The sequence below is a fragment of the Eublepharis macularius genome, chromosome 5, assembly GCF_028583425.1.
Source record: "Eublepharis macularius isolate TG4126 chromosome 5, MPM_Emac_v1.0, whole genome shotgun sequence".
Lineage (NCBI taxonomy): Eukaryota > Metazoa > Chordata > Lepidosauria > Squamata > Eublepharidae > Eublepharis > Eublepharis macularius.
Genome location: NC_072794.1, coordinates 18974023 through 18999572, shown reverse-complemented (window position 1 = coordinate 18999572; position 25550 = coordinate 18974023). Strand labels below are relative to the sequence as shown.

General features: G+C 44.4%; 1 protein-coding gene across 1 annotated transcript; it reads right to left on the bottom strand.

Annotated features, from left to right (window-relative positions):
* Positions 1-462: 462 nt before the first annotated feature.
* Positions 463-18798, bottom strand: LOC129330269 (vomeronasal type-2 receptor 26-like). The gene is made up of 5 exons (XM_054980308.1): positions 18656-18798; positions 6691-6982; positions 5178-6041; positions 3711-3933; positions 463-1367 (listed from the first exon to the last, which is right to left on the bottom strand). The coding sequence occupies exons 1-5, from the start codon at positions 18796-18798 to the stop codon at positions 463-465; spliced, it is 2427 nt and encodes an 808-aa protein (XP_054836283.1).
* Between the last annotated feature and the right edge of the window lie 6752 nt (positions 18799-25550).

Here is a 25550-nt window from a genome sequence, read left to right as displayed (position 1 = left end):
GAGTGAGAGGTAGACTGCAGGCAGGGACACGACTGAGAGTTTGGGATGGGGATGGGAGGGATGTTTCATAAAACACAAACCATTCCTCCAGGGATCCATTACCCACCTCCTCCACAAAATGTTGAGAGAGATCCTCTCCCCCCAGAGGAAAGACCTCTTTGGCCTCCTCCACAGAGGGAAAACAGCAAATAAGAACTGATTGATAAAGCATGGTTGATGGAAAATTTAATAAACAACTGATCAAGAGACAACACATTTACAATGGAGGACAGACCTCAAAAGTCTGCATGTCAAGAAACAATACTCAGTAATTGTACGATCACAAGTTTAATTCATATGAATTAGCCATAAATTGGTTGTGTTTCCTTCAGATGTGCGAGATGAATGGATTAGACTGACACTTCTATTAGACCCATTGTCATTTTTCCATATATGATCAAGAATACAAATAATAGGATGGTTTTAATATTTTTTCCTCCTAATTAGCTGTTCCCTATTATTCAGCTCAGGTCTCAAAACAATAATGTAGCATTTGGGGGAAAAGATGCAGATCAGTAACCCAGCACCGGATGCCAAGATAGAGAAGACCTCCACGGCGACCATGTATTTCCCTTTGGTGCTCAGGTAAGTTGGAATGAAAGACACCCAAACACTGCAAAATACCAGCATGCTGAAGGTGATGAACTTGGCTTCATTAAAGCTGTCTGGCAGATGCCTGGCTAGGAAAGCCACACTCAAGCTGACGAGGGACAGAAGTCCCAAGTAGCCCAAGGAAATGTAAAACAGGACGGCGGATCCTTCATTGCACTGAACTATGATCTCCCTGGTCAGCGAATGTGAGTCAGAATCTGGAAACGGGGGAGAGGTTCCCAGCCACACGATACAAATGGCTGCTTCGATAAGGGAACAGGAAAGGACAATGAAGTTGGCCAATCTTTTCCCCACCCATTTCCTGATGTTGGATCCCGGTTTGGTAGCCATGAAAGCTACAACCACAGTGATGGTTTTGGCCAGCACACAGGAAACAGCCGCTGAGAAGATGATACTGAAAGCAGATTGTTGGATGGAACAGGTCATCTGCCCAGGTCGTCCAATGAAGAGCAAGGAACAGAGGAAGCACAGCAAGAGGGAAATGAGGAGAGCGTAGGTGATATCGCGGTTGTTGGCCTTAACTATGGGGGTATCTTGGTGTGTGATGAAAACTGCTAGAACCCAAAATGTGATCAGGGAAAAAGAAAGAGCAACAGCCGTCAAAGTGATCCCTAAAATTTCTTGATAAGACAGAAACTGTAGAGTCTTGGGCACACATCGATCACCTTCTGTCCTTGGATGCTGATCTTCTGGACATTTGATACAATCCTCCATATCTGGGGGTAAAAAGGGGGAAATGGGTCATTTCTCAGTCTCAAGTCAGGTCCAATTTTCAATACTGCCTTTGCTATCAGGTCAAAGAGGGGAAAATCCCTTATGATGAATTTTCAGTGTTTGTTTTTTTAAAAAAGAGGCATTTTACAGGCTCTCGTTCCGGCTTCTTTTTATTATCAATGAGTGAGAGTTGCAGTGACATTTTCAAGAGCATTGCTAGGAGGATGGGATCGCATTGGGCCAGCCCTTACATCTCAAACAAGGCTTAGGGCACTAGTGGCTAAATTGTATTTGTGAGGGAGTCTAGTAAGAAATAATCAAGACCCTTCCTGGGCTGCATTCAGACTTGGAAACAGACTCCTCAGAGGACAAACACCTCAAGGGAAGATTCAGGGCTCAGAATATATCCAGCAACACCAGACTGGACCCACCTCCAGTGTTCCGGAACTCCGAGGCCTTGGCTGAAGGCCTTTCCTGAGGCCTCAGCTCAATGAACCACTCTCAGCTTCTCAGACCCATGAGTAACTCCCTTGGGCTAGACCCAGAGAATCAGCCCCCAGGTTCTCCCCCAGGGCTACCAGCTTGCAGGTGGGGCCTGGTGTTCTCCTGGAATGACCACTGACCTCCCTTGGAAACAAAATAGCAACTTCAGAGGGTTGACTCTGTTGGGCTCCTTCTTCTCCTCACACTCCACTCTCTCCAGGCTCCGTCCTCAGATCTCCAGGAATTTACCCACCCTGTTCTTCCCTATTCTCACCAACAAAGACAGCAGGCCCATGAAGAGATCACACAATAGTGAAGAAGAGACAGACTTGCAGCCCTTCATCCTGTAGTGAGCCAGATGCCTTCTGTGGTGTATAGAGTCCTAGTTCCTTGCAGGAGTAGATTATGAAAGGCATTATGTGCACAATGTGGCCACACATCAACTACCTGTCTTGTCTGTGATCTTCCCTTCTGGGCATGGAGCACAATCATAGCAGCAAAATTTCTCCCCTTCCTTCTTTTTCTTCTGGTAGCCGGGCTTGCAGCGGTCATTACACAGAGACAGGGGCTGTCCCTATCGAAAAATGGGGGGAAGGATTTAGGATAGGACATTAGCTGATGTAACTGTAAAGGGGTTTTGGGGGACCCCCTCCTCTAAAACTAGTATGTGAGCATTCATTCAAGCAAAAACACACAGACACATGAGGTAAACTGGCTCTGATGGCAAATTCTTTCTCCCTCACTTCTGAGATTAACTGCAGATCTCATGGTAGGCAAGAAAAGTCTCTGAGCAAATGGTAAACATCATCTTGTTTTCATTCCATGACCAAGATTTTAGCCTTGGAGAAGCTTTTTCCCAAAAGTGTTTCCAACTCATAACAAAAATATGGATTCGGCTTTTGAAACGTTTGTATAACTGACCTGTCACTTAACTGTTTCAGGGACCATGCATTCTGGGACAATACAATTTGGAAGGGTTGTTTGTATTAACCTTTTTGATTTTTTATTCTGTAAACAATGCAACGGTAGATAGGATTCTCTGATGTAACTGTTATTTATGCTTATGGGCTAAGGATCTGAGCTTTATTTGGAAATAATAAAACTCATATTTCTTTTGTAACACTGTGATTGGAGTCTTGGGGAAGTGGTAGTAGGGAAATTTATAATTGATAGCAGAGTACAATTATTTTTAAAGTTCTCCCATCAGAAACCAACTGCTGAAATAGAATTTCATAGAACATTAGGGATCCAGTAACCTGCTAGTACATTTCAGATCAGAATATTATTTTTGCAGCATTTCTCTTTCCTGGGGAAAATATAAAAACCAAAGAAACGAAATGTATTGCTCAGCCTTCACTCCATAGCAGAAATGTTATCTGGCTCCTTCACAAACGCTCCACATTTTATCAAAGACATGAACAAGAGGTCAAGGTGTTTTGTATGTTTTCAAATATTTGGCACTTTGAAGTCAAATATCTCTTTTGTTTTGAATGTGAATTAATGAGCTTTCTCAGCATAAAAAACCTAGAATTGGGACTCTTCAGCTCCAGTCATCCAAATCAGTATAACTAATTTTGAAGACGGTCAGATCTGTGGATAATCTGGAGACGGGAGACATGAACAGACAAGGCAGATGGTTCTACAAACCTGAAAAAAAGACCCAGATTTGTGAGAAAATCTGAAATCTAAAAAGAAAAGTCTATTAGGAGATTAACTCTCCCTCCAAATAATAGAAGCAGTGCCTATAGCTTAAAGAACCTCAGTATCGTTGTGGCAATTGCTTGGCAACCACGAGAGTATTGTGAGATGCCCCCACAATTCTTTGGGGGTCCCCTGCTTGTACTTTATAATCTTCACCTTACTAAAACTTCTTGGCCAGACAATCAAATTCTCATGAATCATGAATTCTTTCCCTTCCACACCACTGGGATCCACTCTTCCAACTTTCACCATCTTGAAGGATTTGTTTGGGAAAGTGACAAAGTTCATTATGTTCAATCTAGCTCCCATTTCTCGGTTATCATTAAAAGATATTGTTTCACCAGCTGAGTTATTAAATAAAATTCCTTGAAGGAACGGGCGGATCTGGTTGAAGAAGAAAAAGAGATACAAATATACCGATGTCTTCATGCCAAGATTTACAGATATTGATCCTTGCTGATACATTTTGTGTCATTGCATCTAGACCCAGACTGGCAATGCAGCCATTTTGTTGTGCTTTGTGTGGAGTACCTGCTAGATCACACCAGTGGTTCAACTACTGGGTAGTTCCTAAGCTGTTTAATAATTCAGTCATGGAATTTGCCTATGCTCTGTTTCAACACTGTTAAAAACCTTTTTTTTCATTCTTTCTTTTTCTATAAATCTTGCAAATTGCATAGATATACCCATTACATGTACACTGAAATGTCGACTCATGATATTGACTGTACTGACTCACACTATGTAATCCATCTTGCGTCTCAATGAGAAAGGTGGCCTATAACTGATATATATTTTTTAAAATCCACTTTTTCCACCCTGGCATAATTTTTTAAACCATTATCCTGTCCCCCTTTTGGTCATCTATTTTTCTAAACTGAAAAGCTCCAGATTCTTTATCCATCCTGCAGGCACTCCAGACAGTTAATTCTCTTGGTTGACTACAATTTATTTGTTTCTGTTAAAGATGTTGCAATTAGATATGAAGCAGGGGCTATTGAGCCTCATCTCCTTGTGCCTCCTGAATCACAGATGCAACCCCTTCTAAAAACTCCTGCTCAGCTCTATAATAATAGGAAAGGTTTTTGCAATAGCCGGGCTGTGGTTGTTTCTTCTTTGTCCATACTTTAATGTGAGGGATAAGTGAGAACAGGGTCCGAGGATTTGCGCTTATACCACTTTTCCTTTGAGTCCTTGCTTGCATGCTTACACTTCAATTACGTTAGTAAACTCTCTCTTCATTTGGATGCTGTTAGCCTGGACTCCAAGATCATTCCACACCCAGTTGGGACACACTTCCCCAGGAGAGGCAAGGGGTAGAGGGCAGAAGGTGATCTCTTCAGCCCCAAGTTGCATCTGAGTGGAGCCTTTTAATGGGAAAGCAGTAAAGGGTGTGAAAACCTAGCTGTTTAGGAGGAGGTGCCATTTGAGAGCCAGAAGGTGGCAGAAACTCAAAGAGAAGGAAAAGGGGAGCAGAAAAAGAGAAGGGGCCAAGCTGCAGAGGGATCCAGGAAGGCTGGCTAGCTTTTTTCTCTCCCATATGCCCAGAAATTGAGAAACCCACAAAACCCCAGAAGCAATCGGATGTGACCTCCACCCCCATCCTGACATGCTTGTGGAAGCATTACCTGCCAAGGCGAGACATCTTGAAGTTCAGCTCTTTGACCACCCGTCATCAATCTCTGCTTGGATCTGGAAGAGTCAATGAGTTGCAAAGCATGCCCTATGGCATAGACAGCATTGTAGATACTGTAGCTGTGGCCAGTTGTGTGTATTTCAAAAGCAGACCCAGGGAGGCTCTCCAGTTTCTCCTCCCCAGTACATGAATCATTAACATCCATTGGCTCCATGGCACTGGAAAATGTACAGTCGAATGCTTGCTCCCAGAAGTCCTTGAAGAAACCGTCTCCTTGTTTCCCAGGAGGTTTGATGTCCTGAAAAAATTTCTGGAATTCTAGAAGCTCCTTTGAGTGAATTCTGAAGACAAGGGCACCGTGGAAGAACTCAAAATCCCATCCCTTTTGAAGGCCTGATAATACAAAATCCAGCTGGGCAGTCATAACCCACACCTTCCTAAACGAGGTGATTTCCTTGTATTTCAGATTGCCTATTAGCAGCAAAGTATTAAGTGCTCCAATAGTCTTTGTATCTCCATAGAGGATAAATGTGTTGGCTTTGCTGTCAATGAGAGGCACATATATATTTGAGACTGAATCTACAAGAACATGAAAGGAATTCAAATGCTCTCGGTTTAAGATTCTTTCTGTGAAGTCCAAACATATCCCATTCCGGGACAGCAATGGCTCCAGTACCTGCAGGAAATGTTCTCCGTCGTCATCATCTGCAGCAAAGAGCCCAACCCATCTCCATCCAAAATGCTGAAGCAACCAGATAATCCCCATATACTGAGGAGATTCGTTAGGAATCATATGAATAAATGAAGTCACTTGTGTTGCATCCCTCTCCTTGGGGGCAAATGAGCCATATGGGAGCTAAAGGGAAATACAAAGATATTTTAGGGATGAGTTCATGTCTTTTTCCATGTTAGCAATTAATAGACAAATTTTCCTGAATCGTTAGAGTACATGATGCAATTTCTGGGAAACAGTCAGGAGGAAGAAATTTTCCAAAAAAAGTATATACCCAGTACTTCCTGAGACCCCCCCCCACCTAAAAAGAAGACCTTTCCTGTGACATTGTGGCTCCCTCCCATCCATTGCCCCTTGCGGGGCCACTGTTGGTGTCTTTGCAGCTTCTGAAAGGCCAATACCTCTGCCTAATTTGAAGATAGGATCTCCACCCACTAAAGCAGTCCTCTGGGCATCTTTGGCCCCTTCAGGTAACCAGGTAAGTCAAGGGGTTAACGAAGACACAGCTGACTCATATTTATTTTGTTTGTTTATCAGGCAGCAATTGATTCTACTGTTAACCATATTTCTCCCTGATTGTCGACCTCATGGAGGATCAGGTCAAATCAGTATGCCCTGCTGTTGGCCCTGCAGACTAACTGGATAGCCACTTCATGAGAGAGGATGCTGAACTAGATGGACCACTGCTCTGACCCAGCAGGGCTCTTCTTACATTCTTAATCCTACAGAAAAGAGTGCAATTTGTGAAATCCCTCCCATGCACAGATCCTACCTGCAGAATCTTGTAAAGACGGAGGATGTTTGCCATGCATAAGGAGATATCAGAGCCGAGTCCTCCAATGACAGCCATTAGGTTTTTCCGGGTGTCGCATTCATAGTTTGGAAAATATCTATGCAGTTTGAACAACATATCCATAGTTGTACGATACGCCATTCTCAGGTCACTGTAGCTGTCATAGATGTGGAACCCGAGAGTGACATTGGACAAGATCTTGGGGTTCTCATTGATCTCATTTACTGCAAACACCAATGCAAGGACGTGCTGGTAGAACTTTGTCAACATACTGTAAGGAGATTTAAACGTCCCTTAACAGGAGAGTTGTTTTATACATTCAGGCAAATAGGGGTTTTCCTCTGAAAGCTTTAGCTGTAATTTATTTGTAATTGTTTATAATGCCAGCATTTCTGTGCTCATTATGCTACATTGTGGAGGTAGCTTAATATTAGAAGAACAAGTTTGCTCCGATTTTGAGTTTCTTGGTCTTCAGTTGAGATTCTTCAGTATTTCAAAACCAGGCTCAAGAAAGAACTGATTCAAGACTTTTAAAAGCAAAGGTTTCATAACACCTTCAAGGGCCAGGATTGAAAACTTCATAGCAGGATGAAGTAAGAATATTTAAACATGTTACTCTATGTTTATCATTATGTCATAATCTCCAAACCAGTATTAAACAATAATTTACCCGCGTAATCTTACTAATACCTTTAAAGTTTATTATATGCAACACGTATAGTTACCACAGTTGTATAGTCAATTGATTAAACCACATATATCATTGATACCCCTACTGTATAATCAGAAAAACATTTGTACAAGCATCCTCATTTTTCTGTTACAATTAATAAAGTGCTTAGTGCTCAAAGTGCTTCCGTAGTTGTTATTGCACCAATTGATAAAGTGCAAATGCAGAATTAGCACCATATAAACACCAATCCTTTAAACGACATCCAAGATCCTGAGTGCTTTATGTTCAGACCGTGGGGTGAATGCGGTTTCAAAAGTTCATTCCAGCCGACTGTATGAATCACAGAACATGATTAATCCATTTCTACTTCTTATAATACAAAAATAATTCTTCTGTGATAATAAATCCTCTTCTAACGGTTGGTCTAGATCCTTATCACTCAAGAATCTCTTTGTCAAAGAATACAGTTACTAGGAAAAAATACAGTATTGGAACCATTGTCCATATATTTTGACCATTTCCTGCAGGGATTTGTAAGGAAATTACCAACTTTTTTACTAGATTCCAGAGACTTTATACATAAGTTTGAGGGCTTCAAGTTACCCCGGGGTGTGACTTTTGTTACCCTCAATGTCTCCACATTGTATACGAATATTCCTCATGAGGAGGCACGATCAGTGGTTATGGATGCACTGGAACAAAGGGAAGATCCCAATCCACCTACCTTTTTTCTAGTATCACTTTTGGAGATAGTGCTGGAAAACAACTACTTTCGAGTTGAGGATAGATTTTTCTTACAAGTGAGGGGCATCGCTATGGGCTGTTCGGCGGCCCCTAGCGTTGCAAACCTATTTATGGGCAGATTAGAACGTGATTTCATCTGTAATCCAGATAAGTGTCAGACTGTGGCTAAATAAGGCACTCACTACAGGGTTCCCTTTAGAAGCAAACACAAGTCCATTGTTTGGAAAAGGAAACTTTACTGCAGAAAAGGTCCATTATAGTCCACTGTCCTGAATAGGAGAATCAGGATGGTACATGATCATTGTTACCAATGAAGAGCAAGCATAAGATACAGAGTAACAATACCCATCTGGATCAGCCTCCCCCCACAGTTCTCAAAACAACATCTCTCAGTCCTGGGAAGCTGCTCTCCTTCAAGGCCAATGCTTGGTGGAACGGTGTTAGACAAAACAGTCTCCTCCGGTGGGAATGCTGCATGGGAACTGGTGCACCTGGGAAGAGAACACTCAAACACTAGAAGCATTAGAAAATGGAGTCAGTACAGTTTAGATATACACTGGACCTGACATTCTGCCCCCCTTAAAACAGATCCCCCCCTGGCTTATATGGGTAGCGAGTATGAAAAGCTTTGGTTAGTCTAGGAGCATGAACATGTGCAGAGTGCACCCATTCATCGTAACCAGAATCAAAGTCCTTCCATCTAATGAGGTAAAAAAGCTGATTTCGTTTGAGTTTAGAGTCCAAGATTTGCTGTACCTCATAGTGTATTTGGTCGTCAATTAAAGTTGGAATGGGTGGAGCTTTGACGTGCCATTTGTTGTCGGTGGGAGCTTTCTTTAGAAGACTGACATGGAACGTGTCATGCACATGGCGCAGGTTCTTGGGCAAAGTTACAGCAACAGTCACTTTATTTATTATCTTGCGCACAGGAAAAGGTCCCAGGAATTTCAGAGCGAGTTTGCGGCTGGTCTGAGCAAGTTTTAGATTTTTTGTGGAAATATACACATGATCACCGGGTTGTAATTCCCATTCGGCCGCACGATGGCGGTCTGCGTATTTTTTGTAATCCAGTTTGGCTTTGTCAAGGTGCTTCTTAATAAGAGTCCATTGCTGCGCCGCCTCCCCCCACCACGAAGATACATCTGGCAATTTAGAGGAATGGAGAGGGGGGGCATCCAACGGGAAGGGATTGAAGTGAGTTCCGTAGACAATTTTGAAGGGGGCCTCCCCCGTTGAAGCGTGTACACTGTTGTTATATGAGAACTCGGCCAGAGGGAGAAGGTCCACCCAATTATCTTGTTGAAAATTAATGTAGCAACGAAGAAACTGTTCTAATATTTGGTTTGTTTTTTCGGATTGCCCGTCGGTTTGTGGGTGGTGGCTTGAACTGAGGCCTTGTTCAATATTCAACATTTTCAAAAGCTCCCGCCAGAAGTTGGCAACGAACTGTCCGCCGCGATCCGAAATCACCTTGGACGGAAAAGAATGTAATTTTACGATGTGTTTTAGAAACAAATCTGCTAGTTTTCGAGCGGAGGGTATAGCAGTACAGGGGATAAAATGAGCTTGTTTGGAGAACAGATCTACCACCACTAAAATGCAATTATGTCCTTTTGAGATAGGTAGATCAGTGATAAAGTCCATAGATATTATTTCCCAGGGTCTGTTTGGCGTTTCCAATGGTTGCAGGAGACCCGGAGGCTTCCCTTTTCTGGTTTTGGCGCTGAGGCAAATAGGACAGGAACTAACGTATTGGGAAATGTCTTTGCGCATGCCCGGCCACCAGAATTGTCTTTGGATGAGGTGCAAAGTTTTCAGATACCCATAATGTCCAGCAGTGGGAGCATCATGACAGCGCTGCAAAACTTCCAGTCGGAGGCTGTCTGGGACATAAAATTTGCTCCCGGCTAACCAATCCCCTTGTGGGGATTGGGTCAGTTTGCTTCGCGGAGCCCTATCCCCCTCCTTCTCTACCTCAGTTTTGAGTTTCGATTTCCACTCTTGGTTGGCCGGGAGGGGCTGCTTGGCATGGCTGCGAGTAGTCACCACGCCCCCAAGTTGCGTAGGCGAGAAGACAGTGTCGACAGTCTCCTCCCGTTTGCTCTTATGTTGGGGCATGCGTGATAGGGCGTCTGCCAAAAAGTTAGTTTTGCCCGGGAGATAATTTAGAGTGAAGTTGAATTTGGAAAAGAATTCCGCCCATCGCAATTGCTTGGCATTCAGTCTGCGTGGGCTTCGGAGGGCCTCCAGATTTTTATGATCCGTCCAGACCTCGAAAGGGTATCGCGCCCCCTCCAGCCAATGTCTCCAGTTAGTAAGGGCCGCTTTTACTGCAAAGGCCTCCTTCTCCCACACATTCCAATTTCTTTCCGCCTCCGAAAATTTTCTAGACAAGAAAGCACACGGCCGCAGCCTACCATCCTCCCCCTTCTGCAGTAAAACCCCCCCTATCGCCGCATCGCTGGCGTCAACCTGTACTATGAAAGGGGAGTGTTCGTTGGGGTGGGAGAGGATGGGTTCTGTTACAAATTGCTTTTTTAGACAATCGAAGGCCGTTTGGCAATCGGGGGTCCATTGCAGTTTGGTAGAGGGTTTTTTAGCTTGGTCCCCTTTATCTTTGGTTTTCAGCAAGTCTGTTAAAGGGAGCGTGATTTGGGCGAAATTTGCTATGAAGTCTCTATAGAAGTTGGCAAACCCCAGGAAGGATTGTAGTTCTTTACGGGTGGTGGGTTTCTGCCAATCCTGGATCGCCTGTATTTTGGCTGGATCCATTTTCAGACCTTCTTGGGAGATACAGTAGCCGAGGTAAGTGAGTTCGGTTTTATGGAATTCACATTTGGACAGTTTGATGGGCAGTTTATTCTTCATCAGGGTGGCTAAAACTTTTTGTACCGTTTGAATGTGTTCTTCCTCGGTGTCCGAGTAAATTAACACATCATCAAGGTACACTACCACCCCTTTGTACAGAAATTCGTGTAGAACCTCGTTTATCATGGACATGAATACGGACGGGGCTCCCGTCAAACCAAAAGGCATAACTAAGTATTCATATTGTCCGAGGGGCGTATTGAAAGCGGTTTTCCACTCATCCCCTGCCTTGATACGAACGTGGAAGTAAGCATCTTTTAGATCTAATTTCGTAAAGATCTTACCTTGGGCCACGACGTTGAGAAGGTCTCGGATGAGCGGTATAGGATAGGCGTTGTTGGTGGACACTGCATTCAAGCCTCGGAAATCTGTGCACAGTCGAAGTCCCCCATCCTTTTTTTTCACGAAGAGGACTGGGGCGGCGTGGGGGCTAGCGGCTGGGCGGATGAACCCTCGTTGGAGGTTGGTGTCGATGAATTTCCGGAGCTCTTCGCGTTCATGGAGACTCATGGGATAAAGTCGTCCTTTGGGCAGTGAGGCTCCGGGTAAAATTTCTACCGCACAGTCCGTTCGTCGGTGCGGGGGTAGAGTATCTGCTTCCTCTTCAGAGAAAGCATTTAGAAAAGGCCAGTACGGTTCGGGTATTTGGTTGACTTCTTCTTGGGTGAGGAGGGCCTTTTCTTTATGAGTTGGATCTTCGCCCCAGTTTTGATTCCAATGGTGATTTTTGCAGTTGGTATGACTGAAGGTAATACATCCTTGTGCCCAGTCTATGTAGGGATTGTGATCACATAGCCATTTGCTGCCTAGAATTAACGGGTACTTGGCAGTCGAGCTGATGACAAAGGACCTCTTTTCCCAATGTTGTCCCATGCCTGTGATCACTGGGATGGTTTCAGTTGTTACAGGATTCATGTTGGTACCATCCATTTGCTCAAAGATTACTGGATTTTGTAGATCCCGAGTTGGTAGGACTAGTCCATTGACTAGAGCAGGGGCAATGATGTCTCTTGAGCAGCCCGAGTCAATAAGAGCTTGCACCCGAATATGCATCTTCCTCTCTGGGTTGATTAGAGTCACTGGCATGAATAAGATGGACCCAGGCGGCCGGTTCCGTGCAGGGACGGGCTTAGGGCGGATCTGTCGCTTGGGTCCTTTCACGACAGATCCATTTCGTTTCCCGACTGGGGACTTTCTGGATTAGCTTCTGCGGTTGGGGAAGCGGGATCATATTCCATGACTTCTTCCGCTTCCAGCCCTCTCTCCGAGGCTGGCCTTTGGGAAGCGCCGCGGCCTCTATTTGCTCGTGGTGCTGGAGTCGGGCGTTGGAGCGTAGGAAATGGAGCAAGGGTTGGACGCCGTAATTGGAGCGGAGGTCTTTGCACAGGCCGGTAAGGGCATTGTGCTGCAAAGTGACCAGCCTGTCCGCAATGCAAACACAGCCCTTGTTGCCATCTAGCATCTCTCGCTCCACGGGTGGCGTAGCTAGCTCCCCGTGTTCCCCTCTGTAAGGTCAATGCTCTTCTTTGTCCCGTTTGTTGTTGTTGTTCAACCAAACGGACTTCCAAAATGCGATTTTCTACTTCGCAAACAAGTTGGATCCACCCTAACAACGTGGGGGGATTGTCTTGCATGAGGGCTCTGTCCAAAAGTCTCGGGTTAAGGCCTTGTTTGAACAGGATAATCTTGGTGGACTCCTCACACCTAGGGCACTTGGCTGCTAATTGCCGGAATTTTGTGACATAGTCTCTTGCTGACATGCTGCCTTGTTTGATGGCTTGCAATTCTGTTCGGGCCCGGGTTTCTTCTAAGGGGTCTTCATATTGCGCTCGGATGGCATCCACTAACCCCTGAAGAGTATCGAGTTCTGGGGCCCCGACATTGTATAGTCCTACATACCAGTCTGCTGCTTTGCCCTGTAAACGAGATCCAAGATGTTCGATTTGACTGGCCTCACTGCCGAAGAGGTGCCCCCACCGGTTGAAAAACTGTACCACTTGGACTAAGAAAAATCCCAATTTAGATGGATCCCCATCGAAGGTGGCTTCCAGCTTCACCCAGCCCATCGGGAGTTCCTGTCTCGGAGCAGGCGCTGGGTAAAAGTCCATCGGCAGTCTTAGTTGCGCCTGAGGCACAGGAGGAGGTAACTGGAGTCTCGGTCGGGGCAACGGTGCCGGCTGTACGGGTGGCGGTTGAACCGGCAGTGCCGGCTGGGGTTGGGCTGGTTGTGCGGGCGGAGGTTGCCGTGGTTGCTGTGTCGGGGTTGGTCTTGGTTGGGCCGGAGGCTGTAGTGGCAGGCGAGCAGGAGGCGGCAGTCTCGGTCTGGCCGGTAACACGGGAGGCGTTGGTGGCAGTTGTCGAGGTGGAGGAGGTTGGAGTGTTTGAGTGGAGATCGGCCGCTGAGGAGGGGGTTGAAGGTGTCGTAATGGTGCAGGCCGTCCCGGTTGGTTCGGGGGTGGTAAAACGGGCTGGTCCTGGGGCTGCTGCAACAGTATGAGCTGCGGTCGAGGTGAGAGGGGCCGCAGCGGCGAGGGTTGAACAGGTGGAAGGCCGCGCGGGCTTGCCCCTCCGGGTGTTGTTAATCTGGGAAGCAGCGGCTGGCCTCTTGGCGCTGTTAGACCGTCCCCCGTAGGTTGCCCGACGGGGACAAGGTCTCGCGGTTGACGAGGGGCTCCCTCTTCGGATGGAGCCGCGTGTGCTCCCGCTTGGTCCGGCCGGACCGTTATAGGAGAAGTAAGAGGGGGTCTCACCGGTGTATCACTGGGCTTTTCTTCCCCTTCCGTAGGCCTCTCAACGGGAGTTTCGTCTGGCGGCGCAACCCCTGTCTGGTTAGGAAGTTCGGTGGGGGTCTCTCCGGGTGGTTCAACCGGGTCTTCCTTGCTCGGTGGAATTTCCTGCTGTGCTGGAAGTTCCTTGGGTTGCTCTCCCGCTTCGCCCGAATGGGTGTCCCCCTCGCCGGTAGGTGACGGCCGCTGCTGGACATCCTCCATCGGATAGGAGATAACACTTTGAAGGGTAGCTATCTGTATCGCCATCTCTTCAGGGGACAGTCTTTCCCCTGCTCCCATTGCCGAAATTAAATGGATGGCATGAGCCAAACTTTCTTCCATATCCATCAGTTTAGCTTCTAACTGTTGCATTCGACTTGCCCCCGGTTGCTCGCTTATTGAAGCTTCATTCGTTGCACTCACCGGGGACAAGGGGCCCCAAGGAGGAGGGTCCCCTTGGACGACTCTCGATCTCGCAGCTAGGATTCCCTTGGCCATACCCGTCACGGCCGAGATGCTGGTATCCACCGCATAGGTGCGACCTTGTATCTGCTCCCAACTTTGTTCAGGGACCTCCGTTGGCTCTTTCCATGAAACAAGTTCGGAGTAATCCCAACTCAGGGCGCCGCGGCGAGACGTGTCCCCCTCCGCCTGCTCGGATGTCCTGTTCCAATATCTCCATGGTTGGCTGCTGTCTAGCTCCGGGACGGTTCCTAGGCTTCGGCGCCCTTCCATCGAAACTAGTGGATGGAGTCCACCTGCCCGACGCTCTCTGGTTTCTCGGGGTCTGGCTCCCCACTCCGACGGGGTGGGTACCGAAATCAAAGGGAGAGCAGTCGCTTTTGGCCTTGCCCCGAGGTCAGCTTTGGTCTCGTCCCGAGTACTGAGATCGATGAGAGGCGGGGTGGAAGTGGAGGCTCCGGTTCCGTTCCCGGCTGCTCCCAGCTCCTGGGAGTCTTGGGCTTGCACGGGTTGCACAGGTTGATTGTCGGGAGACGCATACGGATCAAACAAAGGATCCCTGTCCGGGACAACCTTGGATTCCGTTGGGCCCGACTCAGACATGATTGGTAACAAAATGTCAGACTGTGGCTAAATAAGGCACTCACTACAGGGTTCCCTTTAGAAGCAAACACAAGTCCATTGTTTGGAAAAGGAAACTTTACTGCAGAAAAGGTCCATTATAGTCCACTGTCCTGAATAGGAGAATCAGGATGGTACATGATCATTGTTACCAATGAAGAGCAAGCATAAGATACAGAGTAACAATACCCATCTGGATCAGCCTCCCCCCACAGTTCTCAAAACAACATCTCTCAGTCCTGGGAAGCTGCTCTCCTTCAAGGCCAATGCTTGGTGGAACGGTGTTAGACAAAACAGTCTCCTCCGGTGGGAATGCTGCATGGGAACTGGTGCACCTGGGAAGAGAACACTCAAACACTAGAAGCATTAGAAAATGGAGTCAGTACAGTTTAGATATACACTGGACCTGACAATAAGAACCCTTATTGGAATGGCATCCTCATCTTCGTCCGTTTCATTGATGATTTATTTTTGGTGGTGAATGATACCATAAATATCACTGAATTGGGGTATTGGATGAATGGCATTCATCCAAATATTAAATTTACCTGGCAATCTAGCGGAGAGAGGGTTAATTATTTAGATGTAACTGTTTACCAATCAGCCGACAATACATTAGCAGTGCGTCCCTACAAGAAAAAAACTGATAAAAATTCTGTTTTGCACTATAGATCATTCCATCCTGGGCATTTAAGAAGCAATCTGCCCTTTGGTCAATTCCTCCAGGTTAAAAGAAACTCAGCCAATATAGCTGATTTTGATGTTGAAAGTAGCAGGATGATTGAGGACTTTAAAGAACGCGGTTATCCGGGTAGAGTTTTAAATAGAGCCAAACAACATGCAACTAACATAAATAGGACTGATTTGTTAACATCAAGAGAAAATGTAAAACAAGAACGTATAGTGGGCGTTTTTGATTATAGCATTAAGGCTAAATCCATCAGACAGGCTATTTTAAAATACTGGCCCCTTGTTAATGACATCCCTGGTTGCCAGGCTCCCCTGTTAATAGCTTTCAGGAGAACACGTAATGTTAGGGATATCATCATTCACTCAGATCTACATCATACCAAGAATAACTGTGCTTCAGGTTTCCCCACAGGTTTACATAAATGTGGAAGATGTAAACAGTGTTCCCTGATTATGACAAAGGATGAAATAGAACAGCTTGATGTTTGGACCACACGTGAATTTGTTAATTGCAACATGGAGGGCATAGTATATCTCTTAAAGTGCCCGTGTGGTCTATTATATGTGGGTAGTATGATTCACTCCATTAGGACTAGGTTAACTGAACATCAGTCTCGAATAAAAAATCGTGTACTGGAAGCTCCGCTAGTACAACACTATCTAGAAAAAAAACACAGTGAAACTGACATGTGATTCACGGTATTATTCAAGGCTAATACAAGGACTCCGGCAAATGTTATGAGGGAACTCCGTAGGAAGGAGAACTTTTGGATTTATAAGTTGAACAGTTTGATACCCAGAGGCTTAAATATGGCTAATGATTTTTCGTGCTTTCTGGGATAAACCAGCAACTTTGTAACGATAGCTTTAAATAGAGGCTCTCCTCAGCAGGAAGGCGTGGTTGGCTTTTCATATATAAAGTTCAATGAGAAGGGGATGTGCTCATAGCAATGACACAGGAAATGGTTCTATTATTGGGTACTCAAGAGATATGTTGGAATGTAATTCAAGTAAGTGTTCTTATGTCTGTTACTGTTTTATGGATTGTAATTTATTAAGACCACGTGTTGTGTATTATTATTGATTTATTGTATTTTTCCCTAGTGACTGTATTCTTTGACAAAGAGATGCTTGAAATGGGAGTGATAAGGATCTAGACCCCCCGTTAGAAGAGGATTTATTATCACAGAAAAATTATTTTTGTATTATAAGAAGTAGAAATGGACTAATCATGTTCTGTGATTCATACGGTCAGCTGGAATGAAATTTTGAAACCGCATTCACCCCACGGTCTGAACATAAAGCACTCAGGATCTTGGATATCGTTTAAAGGATTGGTGTTTATATGGTGCTAATTCTGCATTTGCACTTTATCAATTGGTGCAATAACAACTACAGAAGCACTTTGAGCACTAAGCACTTTATTAATTGTAACAGAGACCTGAGGGTGCTTGTACAAATGTTTTTTCTGACTATACAGTAGGGGTATCAATGATATATGTGGTTTAATCAATTGACTATACAACTGTGGTAACTATACATGTTACATATAATAAACTTTAAAGGTATTAGTAAGATTACGCGGGTAAATTGTTGTTTAATACTGATCTGTTTACCACGTTACTCTCTATTATGGATAATTACCAAACCAGGCTGTTGCATATCACATTTTGCTTTTCTTGAATAAATGCATCAGATCTTCAGCATGTGGTCTCCTAGCTCTTACCACGTAGGAGGGAATGCAGACTAAAAGAGTTTGGTGTGCAACTATTGTTCTCTGTTTTTCATCAGCAAAATGTTTCACAGCACAAATGGTCCCAAATGTTTTCATCTGTTCTCCCCATATATTCTTTTACTCTTAACAATGTATATGTGACCATTTTGAAAAAAACAATAGATTTGGATCCAGTCTCATTTTGCAGTTCCCTTCAATTCTCCCTTCCTGTTGAAGATCCCCTCCCCAGATAGTTCATCAAAGTCCACAACTACTCAAGGTACATCATTTCATGGAGTCAAAGGACTAAAAAGAGTGGGGGAGGCAGGAACGTGTTGTTGCTGCCTGCCAAAATTTAGTCTCGATCCCAACATTAAACCAAAGCAAAGAAATAAGGGAGAGACATTTTCAAAATTCAAAATCAGGGATGCATGATGCTAACAAGACAAGTTTTTCATTTAAAAAGACATGGGACAACACACGGAAAAAAGAGAGAAACTGCTGTCTGCCAAATCCTACAAACATCATGAGATTTCAGCATTAGAAAGAAGAAGAAAATATGGTGTCTAAGAAGTAGAGAAGGAAACCATGAAGAATATTGAGAAAGAATTGGGAGGGACAACAAAACACAGTCTAAAATGACGTCAGAGATTTTATTGGGTGGAAAAAGCACAATTGGGGAAAAAGATAAGATGGGGAGAAAGAGATAAGAGCTTCAGCATTTCTATATTGGATTTTTTGCCATGTCTTTGTAAACTTTACGAAACATCTTCTCATTTTCATATATTTTCTCCGTGTTTCTCAATCACTCATACATTTGACTTTTGAACAAAGTTTTTATGTTTCTGTCATCCCCCCATCCCCCTCTTTTCCACAATCTTATACATTTGTTCTCTGTAGAATTTCCTCATTTCTAACTAGATGCAACTTTGGTATGACTTATACCCCACCCCTAAGATATCTCCTTATGCCTCCCTCTCACTCTGACATATAAAGAAATCTTATTGTAACATCAAAAGACCTCCATGGATACAGATAAACGCAGGAGGCACAAAAGTCAGAAATAGACCAAAAAGGAAGATTCTGTAACGAAGAGAGCCTCATACATTTGTTCTCTATAGAATTTGCCTGTTTCGAACTACATGCAGATTTGGTGTGACTTATGCCCTCCTAATAACTCCTTAAGCCCCCCCCCTTTGCTCCAAACTTTAAAGAAATCTCATTGTGGGATCAAAAGGCCCCATAAGTACATAAGCACACAATTCAGATAGAGACCACAAAGGAGGATTCTGTAGTGAAAACAGCTCATGCGCTCTGTGTTTAACCTGACATACATTATAAATGTTGTTAGGGTTTACGATCTCCTTACAAGAAGCAAGCGAAAAAACATGTTTGATTCCTTACTGTGGTACCTTGAGCAGCTCCTGTGAAGGATGGCCATCGAAGGTTAGTTCATGGAAATGGTAAAGACTCAAGAAAGCAGTCCCACCAATGAGGAGGTCCCCTGGCTGGTACCACTCGTGAGGAATAGGGATGGAGTCCTTCATCGTGCACTTTGTTGTGTCTGTTCGGCATGCCACTGGAAGCACCACCAGCAGCAACACCACTGGCCCCAACATCTGCAAGCAACCCTTGACTCTGGATCTAACTTCTCCTGTACCCATCTAAAGTTTCAGCCTGACTTAATCCAGCTGTCTTAGATGGTGGCTGATTCTGCCAATACACTTTATAATTTCTAGGCTAGAGAATCAGTACAATTGCAAATATGTGCCTTGAATGCCAGCTGCAAACATTCTGAATTCCAGGCTGGCTTCACAAAGCAAAATGTATGAGCTCAAACAGACAGATCCCTGCATGTTCTGTTCCCTTAGGTTTGAATGGCAAAGAGATTTTTAAAAACCACTTTCTGACTTGTTTTGTTGTTTTCTAGAGTCTTGTTCAAGGAAAGAAATTGTAGTGATTTAGATAATTGTGGAGGGAGATGGTTGCAGAATGTGGATAGGAAATATTTCCCCAGATCAGGCCGCTAGTCTCATCTGTGTCTTAGTTGGGATTGCCAGCTGATGTCTGGCAACCAGTGGAGGGGGGCACACAGGGATGGGGAGGAACGGCGCAGCACTGGTGGCTTGACATACCTTCTGCCGAATAACAGAAGTGATGATATATTGCTGGAGTTATGTCAAGGCAACTCTGTAGGGTTTAGGGGAAACTCTACAGTAAAACCAGTGATTTGGCCAAATCCTAGAGCATCACTTCAACATCACACCAGCAATGTGACATCACTTTTCCGGAAGTGACATCACTCCAGCAATGTGAAAGCATTTTTTAAATATCATCCCAACAGTAGAGTAGCCAGACCAAGTCTTACAACCATGGGAGGGCTTCGGACAGGAGCTGTGGTTTTCTGTGATGTCAGTGATGTCGCTGACATCTATACATCACTTCCAGATACACTCAGAAATGGCAAAAGGTAGCTCTAGGGATTGTAGGAAACTCTACAGTAAACTCAATTGCCTTAGCAGGAGTCCTGGAAGGTCTACCCATTGGTCCTTAGGGGGACAACAGGAAATGAAAAGGTGGATGAGGAGGCTGCCTTAGCCTTAATGGAACATAAAGCCTGAAGTGGGTTCCAGATTTTCATAGCATAATCCAGCAGAAGATCCCAACCTTAAAATGAAGCAACCGGTTTGACTGGGGACTTGATTCAGTGTTTCATTGGAAGCCTGCTTATTCAATCTAATTGTATTGGTTTAAACGGATGTGCTTGCATATGTGCCTGGTGTTAGGCAGTTAGGTACTGGGCTGGAGCTCATTAGCTTGGAGCTGGTCGTGTGCTGCAGAAGATGGATGCTGCTGTAGGAATGTAGTCCACAGGTGGGGCCTGAAGTTCTTCTGGAACCAATCTCCAGACTACAGAGATTGGTTCCCTTGGAGGTAATGGCAGCTTTGGAGGATGGATTCTATGAAATCAAATCCACAATGGGCTCCCTCTCCTCCCAAAACTCCACCCTCCACAAGCTGCACCCTCAAATCTCCAGGAATTTCCCAAGCCAGATCTGGAACTGGCTTATTGCATTGGAAAAGAAATAGAAGACCTTTATTGTAAAGGAACCCCATGCTGAGACAGTAAAGGGAGAGAAAAGATGGAGAAAGATTGCAGAGAGAACATCTTGCATTCCAGTTGGAGAAAGAAGCAGGAAAGGGAGGAGTTAGCTAGAAGGAAGGCTCTCCTACGAGTAGCATTGTGGACCCTCAAAGGAACAGCAACCAACCAAACGAGAGGAAGGATACAAGAACTGACCTATCTAGCCTTGCGAGCTCTACTGCCTCCTGGGAAGCACTTGTCTGCCCTGTGCAAAGGAACATTGCACAGTCCTTTACTTCCAACTCAGAACAGATCTCTTCGTGATTCTTTCTTGTTCCTTTGTGGCTTCCGGATTTTTCATTTAACTGTTAGGGAATCTTGGGAGTGCTCTATTGTTTTTTCCCTGTGTCCTCATCTCCCCTCATTCCATCCAGTATTTTGGTTGTAATAACATGAAGGTCTTGCTGTGTACAGTCATTTTGCACTCTGAGAACAAATGAAGGCTACATATGTTTCCTTCCTGCTCTATTCTTACCCTTGGATATGACCTTCCTCAGCAATGTAGAGATAATTACAGAATCTTTCTGACAGTTTGTTACATGACCTGAAAAGAAACATAATCTCAGCTATACATGGGCACGAACAGCATTACAAACAGAAAAAAACAACGAACAGCCCATTCGTCTGTTCGTGAACAAACCGTACGCGAAGCTCCATTCTAAACGAACAAGTTTAGCCAGACAATCTGGGGCCTTTCAATCAATTCCTCTGGCAATGGCAGGGGCTGAACTCTCTCTAAACTCCTTCTGGCTTTCCTTCTGGCTTTCACCCTTCAAAGTACTTCCAGCAGATTCCTTTTTTGCCACCGTGAAGAGAAAATGACAACAAAGGTATCATGCCTTTCCCGGGGTGCAATCTCTCTGAAACTTGCGGGGGGGGGGAATCTTCAGAGGACAGTGAGGACCATGTTCCCTGCAAATTTGGTGGGTATTGGACATTGGGAAAGTCAGTTTGTGGGGTGTTTAAAGGGCTCTATCCCTTGCACATGGCAGGAACGGGCCCTTTAAACTATGAGCGGGCAGGCGACAGGGGGGAAATTCCCCCTGCCACCTGCCAGCTGATAGTTTAAAGGGATCTTTAAGGGGCCATGAACAATGAACATGTTTGTGAACAGGGTCATATCCGTTACTGTTTGTTGTTCGTTGTTTGTGGATGGCAATGTACAACAAACAGCTTGTTCGGTGGGGTTTTCCGTTCATGCCCATGTCTAATCTCAATTTGTCAATCTATCTGAACATCATGAGACATTCATTTGGTTTTTTATATATCTTGTAATACTCCTCTGTACTGCAAGCATCTGTTGTTTACTTGCATCATGCCTGTGTGACGGTATAAATGTAAGTGCTGCTTGTTTTTTGACATGTGCCCTGCTGTGATAGTGTGTGCATCAGGCTTATCTATGAGAACTTCTCATAATAAACCTTTTATGCTTCTAAGATCACCAAGTTTGAAGCCCTGATTTATTATTCAGACAAGGAGAGAAGGGGGACCTCATAATTGACAAAGAAAGGTAACTAAAGTTTCCGCCAATGATAATCTTATCCTGATTCTGGAATTTCAGATTCATTATTCTTGTTTTACATATGGAATCAATAAACAGAGGCTGCTTTTCACCCCTTTTGGTTTCTTGACAACAGATAGAAGCATGTGTTTACCTCAATAAACTCTGCACAAACTTATAGAGGGGCAGCCATGTGCACTGGTCACAGCAAAAACAAACAAGAGACTTGTGGCACCTGGAAGACTGCAAGTAGGGCTCACTTGCTGCCGCGATTAATGGCTTTTTCTTCATGAACACTTCTGTGTTAGTCACCTGCAGCCAAATGGATTCATGCAGAGTAATGATGGGTCAAAACACACGAGACAAAGTTCACGAGTCTATGCTCTTGTCAAGAATTGTGTCAGTTCGTATCTGCTACCTCTCTGCAATTCAGAAGCGTTCATGGGCTGTTTATCCAGTGCATCCGGTGAAGGGAGTTCTAAGCCAAGAAAAATTGTACATAGATTAAAAAGTTAAGTGTTTAACATGCCACAAGGCTCTTCTTTGTTTTTACTGCACAAATGTGAGCCTTGTTGCAGTAATATACACAGCCGCATCCAGGCTGCAATTTTGCCATATTTCATCAATACACATATGTGCAGTAATATTTTAAAGAGAGGGAAATAATATAAAGAAAGTGAAGAAACTTAAAATATGTGATAAATAGTGCATGGTTTGATTCAGGACTTAAGTTTAGAAATTCTCCAAGTTAATAGAAGAATGAGGAAATATGCCTGTCCCTCAGATAAAATATTGTGTTTTAGAAACATTTAATAACAAGGACAGCAGAAACATGATTTAATTCGAAATGGTGATCTCTTTGTGGGATGAGAGTGCTGTTGAAAACAGTGGCCTGTATCAAGCCAGCCTTTTTCACTTGATCTTACCCAATTCCTCTCCGTATTATGGCTGTCACCCCACCTGGCTTTTGTCCATGCATGTCCCATGGTCTCCAGTGAAACCTTTTCAAGTGATCAAATGGGACACCTTTTTCCTTTCTCACCAGCAAAAAAACTCAGTGACAAAGCTATCCAGATCAACATACATGTGAGGAGGAAATAGCCCACAAAATATAAACCAATTATCACTTGATGTCCAAAGATGCATTTCCCCCGAAACCAGAATTTAAAACCTGAGAAATAAGTATGCATGCTAAATTAAATGTCGTGGTAGGATCTGAGTCCAATGGCACCTTAAAGACAATAACAACAACAACATTCAATTTATATACCATTCTTCTGGACAACTTAACACCCACTCAGAATGGTTTACAAAGTATATTATTATCCTTACAACCACCACCCTGTGAGGTGGGTGGGGCAAAGAGAGCCCAGAGAGAGCTGTGACTGACCCACGGTCACCCAGCTGGCTTAAAGCAGAGGAGTGCAAATTCAAACCTGGTTTTCTAGATTAGAGTCCTGCCACTCTTAACCACTACATCAAACTGGCTCTCAGCTTTTAATAACCTAGGAGGGTATCTAATGAAGGGAGCTTTGAGTCTTGAAAAATTATACCCTGAAACTCTTTTTGGCCTTTTTTGGCCTCTAAGGTACCACGGGGCTCAAATCCTGCTATTCTACTGCAGACTAATATGGCTTACTGCCTGAAATAAAAAGGGCTAATCCACATCATAGTATGTTCCTTCCTTAACTAGGATAGCTCACCACCACTAACAGGTGGTCTCTTAGGCTACCAGCATGCTAGGCAGATATAATTTGGCTCTACAATCTGATGGCATCACTTCAGACCACATTTTTCTTGCCTGCATGGCCAAGCTGTACTGAGAAGTGTCACACCTCACACTCCCCTCTTGCCTCCCTCTTGGGAAGGGGCTGTGGCTCAGACCTAGATCTTCCTGGTGCCAGGCTCAACCCCTGACATCTCCAGTTAGAAAGGAACAGGCAGTAGGTGATGTGAAAGACCTCTGCCTGAGATCCTGAAAAGCTGATGTCTGTCTGAGTAGACAATACTGACCATGGTGGACCAATGGACTGATTCAGTATAAAGCAGCTTCCCGTTTCCCCAGTTTATTAAGTGTTCATTTGCTACACCAAAAGAATCCTTCTCCAGCCCATTCCTGCACAAGCCAATAGTGTGTCGCTTGGAAAACTTCCCCTAATTGTCTTCTGTCTCAGAGGGTTTTCCAGGTATCCCTACCGATGCACTAACTGCCCACATTGTACTTGCTATACCAAGGTATGATCTAACAAGTCCCATTGGACCCGGCCTGTTAATGCTAGAGCCCAACCTGAAGAACAACTTGAAACAGGTGGGAAAGTCCCCTTTCAGATCCAAAATGAATACGTTTTTGAAAATTTCTGCCTGGTTGTAAAAGGTGTCCAGTTATTTCCACACTCTTGTGTCCTTTTAAAAAGAGAGTGGATGGGCAGCTGCTGAAAGAAAAGTCAATAGTTGAGAGTCAAAGCCAACTTTTATAATCTCTCCTGTGCCTCTCTCGATTGGCTGGGACTGGTAATGGCCCAGGCCTGCCCCTTTACAACTTCAAGTCTCATGCCCTAAAGTAGGTGGAGACAAAGGCTCAGCTGGGTATGTTTAGCCTGGAGAGGAGATGACTGAGAGGTGGTATGATAACCATCTTCAAGTACTTGAAGGGCCAACATATACAGGATGGCACGGAGTTGTTTTCTGCTGCCCCAGAAGATTGGACCAGACCCAATGGGTTGAAATTAAATCAAAAGAGTTTTCAGCTAAACATTAGGAAGAACTTCCTGACAGAGCAATCCCTATGTGGAACAGACTTCCATAGGAGGTGGTGAGCTCTCCTTTTTTGGAGGTTTTTAAGCAGAGCCTAGATGGCCATCTGACAGCAACGCTGATTCTGTGAACCTAGGCAGATCATGAGAGGGAGGACAGGAAGGGTTACATCAGTGTTTAGTTCTCGTGGTCCCTTCTTACATATCCAGGGTAAGGCCGATCGCCACCTTGGGGTCCAGATAGCAATTTTCCCCAGGTCAGTTCACCTCAGGAACCTGACAGTGTTTAGCCATCTTCTGAGAATGGAGCAGGGGTCACTGGGGGGTGTGGGGGGGAGGTACTTGTGAATTTCCTGCATTGTGCAGGGGGTTGGATTAGATGACCTAGATATCCCTTCCAACCGTATGGTTGGGTTCTATGGTTCTAGGGATAGAGAACAAACCTCTCAGAAGAACATAAGATGGAAACTGTAAATATGAAGGACAGAACTCTATTATGATATATGATTATAGCTGCAAGACTGTTGTACGTGCAATATTGGAAGCAGGATAAGATACCAGAGGTTGATGAATGGATACAAAGACTTTTGCACATGGTGGAAATGGACAAACTAACTAGAAAGTTAAAAGAACAAAGCTCAAATGATTTTTTGATGGATTGGGAAAAAATTAAAGATTATTTGGAAAAGAATTGGGATGTAAAGGACCAATTGTGGTCCATGGACATTTTTTGATGAGCATTATGTAATCTGTTGAATTCTATATTGACTGTAACTTTACCTTAGAAGAAAATGAGAAATAGTAGGATTAGAGGGAATATTATGTGAATTAAATGTTATAACATTTGGTCAAGAAAGCAACTGCGGAAGTTGTTCTGTGGAGACTTTGCTTTGTCTTCAT

Excerpts from the sequence above, each read along its gene's own strand:
- LOC129330269 (XM_054980308.1), bottom strand. The coding sequence starts at position 18,798 with ATGAAGGACTCCATCCCTATTCCTCACGAGTGGTACCAGCCAGGGGAC. Across the intron at positions 6,042-6,690 it reads GTCTTTACAAGATTCTGCAG|CTCCCATATGGCTCATTTGC; the intron begins GTAGGATCTGTG and ends ATTTCCCTTTAG. Across the intron at positions 1,368-3,710 it reads TGTCTGGCCAAGAAGTTTTA|ATATGGAGGATTGTATCAAA; the intron begins GTAAGGTGAAGA and ends TTTTACCCCCAG.